The sequence below is a fragment of the Myotis davidii genome, unplaced genomic scaffold, assembly GCF_000327345.1.
Source record: "Myotis davidii unplaced genomic scaffold, ASM32734v1 scaffold30, whole genome shotgun sequence".
Classification (NCBI taxonomy): domain Eukaryota; kingdom Metazoa; phylum Chordata; class Mammalia; order Chiroptera; family Vespertilionidae; genus Myotis; species Myotis davidii.
Window position 1 is genome coordinate 2,162,028 of NW_006282874.1, and position 5,581 is coordinate 2,167,608.

General features: G+C 57.5%; 1 protein-coding gene across 1 annotated transcript in view; it reads left to right on the forward strand.

The window, feature by feature from the left end:
- Positions 1-5,581, forward strand: part of LOC102757454 (protein NDRG1) — a 40,609-nt gene that overhangs the window by 33,372 nt on the left and 1,656 nt on the right. The window contains exons 13-15 of the mRNA XM_006753263.2: positions 1,079-1,126; positions 1,974-2,009; positions 3,778-3,829. Of these exons, the coding sequence (XP_006753326.1) occupies positions 1,079-1,126; positions 1,974-2,009; positions 3,778-3,829 (136 nt within the window). The remainder of the gene's footprint in view (positions 1-1,078; positions 1,127-1,973; positions 2,010-3,777; positions 3,830-5,581) is intronic.

The window sequence follows — 5,581 nt, forward strand, 5'->3', positions numbered from 1 at the left end:
GTCGGCCTGGGGGCCTGGCTGTGGGCCCTCCGCCTCCCCTCCCAGGCCCCCTCCCTGCCCATCTGCCTCCCGCCGGCTTGCTTCTATGAGCGTGTTTTCCACTCGGCTTCCTGGCCAAGACGCTTCCCTCCCGTTTGGGAGGCCTGGCTGGTGCCTGATTGTCTGGCAGGACAAGAGGCACCTGGGAGCTGGGCTTAGGCATGGTTTTCCTGGCTGATTTCACCCTGTAATTCCCACCAGGGACTGCAGAGCAGGACGCACTGGTTCATGTCACAGAGACCAGGCCTTTGTTGTCACTGCCCCAGGGTCAGAGGTGTATTGTTCGCATCAGGGGAGAGGGGGTTCTCCCGCAGGCACTTGGAACGTCACAGGACACGAGCCGGCCTTCTGCCCGGTGCCCGTGTGCTGTCAGGGGGGCCAGGACGTGGAAGACAGGGAGCAGCTCGGTGCAGGGGGTCGCGTATGAAGAATGATGTCTGGGACTGGGGTGTCAAACCTAGAGACTCACCGGCCTCAGGTGGCTTAAGAAGGCCAGTCATTTAGTGAATGTTTCTAGAGCCCCTTCTACCTACTCGGGAGTCTTCCTAGCCACCCCTCAGCTATATCAGCCTCCGTTTATCGATGCGGAGACTGAGGCTCAACAAAGTTAAATGACTTGTCACACAGCTAGTGATGGCAGGGCTGGAATTGAAAGCCACATCGGTTTACTTTATAGATATAATTTCAGAGAGGAAGGGAGAGGGAGAGAGAGAAATATCAATGAGAGAGAATCATTGATGGGCGGCCTCCTGCACTTCCCAAGCTGGGATCGAGCCCACAGCCCAGGCATGTGCCCTGACCAGGAATCAAACCGTGATCACCTGGTTCATAGGTCCACGCTCAAACACTGAGCCACGCCGGCCGGGCAAAAGCCACATCTGTTTAATCTCAAAGCCCATGTTCTTTCTTCTGTGCCCGTGGGAACACTGCAGTCTCTGAGGATGGTAGCAGGAGGATGGGGAGGAACAGGGGCGGGAGAAGGTGGTGACTTGGGCTCCAGTAGGAAATTAACAGATTCCTCCTCCCTCTCCTTGTCCAGGTGGAGTGCAACTCAAAGCTGGACCCAACCAAGACCACCCTCCTCAAGGTACAGGGAGCGTGAGGAGGTTGGCACGTGCCCTCAGAAACTCCCAGGTTTTCTGCAAAAATTGAGTTGTGCCTGGTTTAGGCAAAGCTGGGGGTCAGACAAGATAGAAATAATGATTTACTATCTGTTCACACACTTCTCCTGGGTGCTGGCTGGGAAGGTGAGAGGTCACAGGAGAGGACCCCTCCGTGGGACCCCAGGAGTCCATTGCCCTTGGGATCTGACCTTGACCCTGAGCTGTAGGGTGGGCCGGGGTCACCCTCTCTCACTGACTCCTTCCGGCCCGTTTCCCTCAAAGCCATCCGTGCGCTGCTGCTGGGGGCCCCTGGGCCAGGCCCATCATCGCCCCTCCCGGGGACATGCCACACGTGGCTGCAGTGGCTTTAAGGAGTGCCCAGGGCTTTAGGTTTGGTGATTCAGTAGCCACTTGGGGAGTGGGCACGTTTCCCAAGGGCGGCCCATCGGGAACCCCTTGAGGCCGAGGTCTCGAGCCTGGCAGTCTCTTCCCGAGGGGGTCTGTGCCAGGGCCTCCTCCAGCTCCACCAGCTCCGCCTGGCCCAGCTGCTGCCGCTCAGGTGGGACAGTGCCCCCTGGGTTCTCGGGGAGCAGAGTGAAATGATCAATGGGCATATCAGAAGGTACACGTCACGGGCCTAGAAAGGCAGTGCCAGGGCCGATAGAAGTAAAAGCAGCCTTGCTGGGTAGGGCTGGGCATTTGCCTCCTGTACTGTGCCAGCCCCCTCAGCAGCACAGGCAGCGGGCAGGGCGGTACCCATTTGGAGCCGGTTCGCAGAGGGGGGATCGCCTCCGTGGGGGCGGTCACACTAACCAGCCTCCTCTCTTCCAGATGGCGGACTGTGGCGGCCTCCCGCAGATCTCCCAGGTGAGTCCCACCTGCCACCGCCCGGGTGGAGGCCTGTGCCTCTGAGACCTGTCGCTGCTTCCTCCTCCCTGCCTGCTCGCCCCCTCTCCCGCCGCCCATGACCTCTGGTGATGCACGTTACCGTTCATAGCACTTGAACGTGAGGACTCACTGACCTCCCAGAGCCCCTGGGAGGAGATGACAGGGGCCCCGGGTGAGGCATTCGTCCAGAGGACACAGCTGGGCAGTCGGGGACCGGGGTCTAGGCCTGCCCGACCAGCGCCCACAGGTTGCCACGTGCAGCTAGGAGTGACCCTGTGGGGAAGGGACCAGCTCTTGGATTCATGGGGCCTCACTAACTTCAAGGCTGTCTGATAGAAAAGGGTGAGTCATGCCCGGCCGGTGTGGCTCAGTGTTTGAGTATCGATCTATGAACCAGGAGGTGGAAGTTCCGTTCCAGGTCAGGGCACAGGCCCGGGGTGCAGGCTCGATCCCCAGTAGGGGGCCTGCAAGAGGCAGCCAATCAGTGATTCTCTCTCAGCATTGATGTTTCTATCTCTCCCTCTCCCTTCCTCTCTGAAATCAATAAAATCATATTTAGAAAAACACAAAAGAAAGAACAGGGCGAGGCTGGGCTCTGAGCCCCAGTGAGTGGACGATGGCTCTGCGGTCTGTGGGGTGCAGAACCGATCTCAGCAGGTGGCACTGTCTCAGCAGAGGACAGGCCTCCGTGTGGGGTAGGAGGTGTCTCACTGAGCGCCTGAAGAAGAGGCCGCTGGCCCCACGGCGGTCCCGGCAGATCCGCATCAGACAGACACCGGCCCCGGCCCGCCTCAGGCCGCCTCGTACCTGGCACTCACAGAGGCATGGGCACCGTGGCTTTGCTGGCTCTCTTAGCTTCTCTGCACCTGTGTCTGTGGCCCGCCTGCTCCCACTAGACTAGAACAAAGGTATTTTCAGTGTCTTAGCTGTTGCTATGTTTGCCCATGTGACAGGGAGCAGATGGGCACCCCATGGGGCCCGCTTAGCTGTGATCACGGGTTAACGCCCGCCCCTGGTGATGGCACCTGCTGCCCACCCAGCCCGACCCTGAGCCGCCTGCTGAGACGGCTCGCCTCCAGGGCCCTGAGGTTGATGGGGAGAAAGGGTGCCATTTTCCCTCCCGTCTCCCCTCCCTGCCTTTTCCTCTTTCTTTCTCTGCTTGAAATGAGAACAGCTGCCCCGGCCATAGTGGAAACATGGTTTACACTTCCCGGCGAGAGCTGAACTGGCCCAGGGTTCCGGGCCATGAGCACCGGGAAGCCATCACCATGCGCCTTTCCCCCCGCCCCCACCCAGACATGTTGGGTGTTGGGCGGTGTTTACACAGGGCGTTTCCACCTTCCTCCCACTTGATCCTGGCGGCAGCCTGAGAGGTGGGAAGAGGGAAGTGAGACCAGCAGAGGGGAGAGATTGCCCACGGTCTCCCAGGGGAGCCGTCTGGGCCCAGGCACCCCCATTCCAAGCCCGCACTCCTTCTCCCCCGGGCCCTGCAGAGACCTCCCTGGCCCTCCGAAGCCCAGCGAATTTGACTTTTCCTCCCTCATCAAAGCTAATTTTGGTCCCTACAATGACCCATACTCCTTCCTGTATGTACTTGGTGTGCGGTCATTGTAGGGACTGAAATTAGCTGGGTCTTCTCTCTTGGGTCCAGGTCTTTGGTGAAGGTGACCACGGCCACAGCTCATGTGGCCATCCGTGACCCGGACCCCCGGGGACTGACTCCCCTGTTCCCTCTTTTCTCTCGCAGCCAGCCAAGCTCGCGGAGGCCTTCAAGTACTTCGTGCAGGGCATGGGATACAGTAAGTCTGGCATTTCCCGGCGGGCGCTGGGCCAGGGCGGGGTGGGAGCTGGGAATTCGATGCCCCAAACTGGGTTCTGATGAGAATTCTGTGATGTCCTGGCCAGCGGCTGCTCTTTGCACGCGGGCGGGTCGGGGGCAGAGAGGTGCAGGGCGGGGGAGCTGGGCAGTCTCCCTGGCCCCACAGGGGCTCCTTCGCCCTCCAGGCTTGAGCAGAGTTGTCTCACACCAGGGGGTGTTTTTAGCTTTAGGGGAAGCCTAGCCTTCTAGACACCAAGAAGACAACAAACAGTGAGACCACGGAAATCTTTTTAATTCAGATTATTGCTTTCTTAAGGGACTTTCCATTGTCGCGATGATGGTGATGATGAGGCTGTTGCTGCTGATGGTCATGAAGGATTATTAATGAATCCTTCATTTTTTTTCTCATTGAACCATCCCAATAATCCTATGAGATACTCTAATTTTCATTTTACAAGTGACAAAACGGAGGCAAGGGGCAGAGCAGGGATCTGTGAAAGTTCTTTAAAAAATATAAAACTCCAGAAAACAAAAACAAACAAAAACAAACCACTATAAAGCTCCGAGTAAGTGGGTGGTCAAGTTGCTGCTAATTAGGACCGAGCGTGTCTTTGCTAAAACATTAGATTCGGGCCCTGGCCGGTTTGGCTCACTGGATCGAGCGTTGGCTCTCGAAGGGCCCGGGGTCCAGTTCTGGTCAAGGGCACCTGCCTGGGTTCCAGGCTCCATCCCGGGCTTGTTCGATGGGTGTGTCTCTCTCACGTCAGTGTTTCTCTCTCTGTGTTTCTCCCCCTCCCTTCCACAATCTCTAAAACAAAAAACAAAAAAACCCAGTGGCAAAATATCATCGGGTGAGAATTAACAGCAGCAAAAAACCCATTAGATTAGGGAGTTGACGGGTACACAGCGGCATGATTCAAGAACGGCTGCTTCCTGTGTCATGCTCACGTGTATTCATCAGACACTTGCAGTCCTTGTTGGAACGGCAGCCCAGGACCTGGACAGACAGGGCCAAGGCCGAGCACCCCACCGGGCCGTCCTGCGGCTGGTGCTCGGAGGGGCATGGGCTGCGGCCTGGCCCGAGGTGGCGTCTCTGGCTCTCCTGCCCGCTGCTCGGGTTATAATCCAGGTGCCCATCTGAACAGGGGCGTCTTTGTACGTCTGATGTTCACTTTTTTCTCGGAGGCTTCAGCTGTTTGCTCGTTTAAAATAGCCACGGTGCGTCTGACCGCAGTCCCAAGGCGGGCCTCAGCCACGCTTGGTGTCTGTGAGGCTGAGAGCGGATGGACGAGCTGACTTCTAGGCTGTGGGTGGGGTCCGTGTCCCCAGGTGCCCTCTGCCAACAGAAATCAGCTCTCCCCATGGGAATAGCGCCGCCGCCCTGCTCACCTTGCAGGGTGCGAGCCCGACCCCTTTATCTGGGCCTCCGCTGGGCTCAGATTTTTGCTCTGAAAGTGAATTCTGGCCCTGGCTGGTTTGGCTCAGTGGATTGAGCATCAGCCTTCGGACTGAAGGGTCCCAGGTTTGATTCTAGTCAAGGACACATGCCCGGGTTGTAGGCTTGATCCCCAGTAGGGGGCGTGCAGGAGGCAGCCAATCCATGATTCTCTCTCATCATTGATATTTCTCTCTCTCCCTTCCTCTCTGAAATCAATAAAGATATATATTTTTAAAAATTACTTTTAAAGAAATAAAAGACAGGATGTCCATACACACAAATACTTACCAAGCT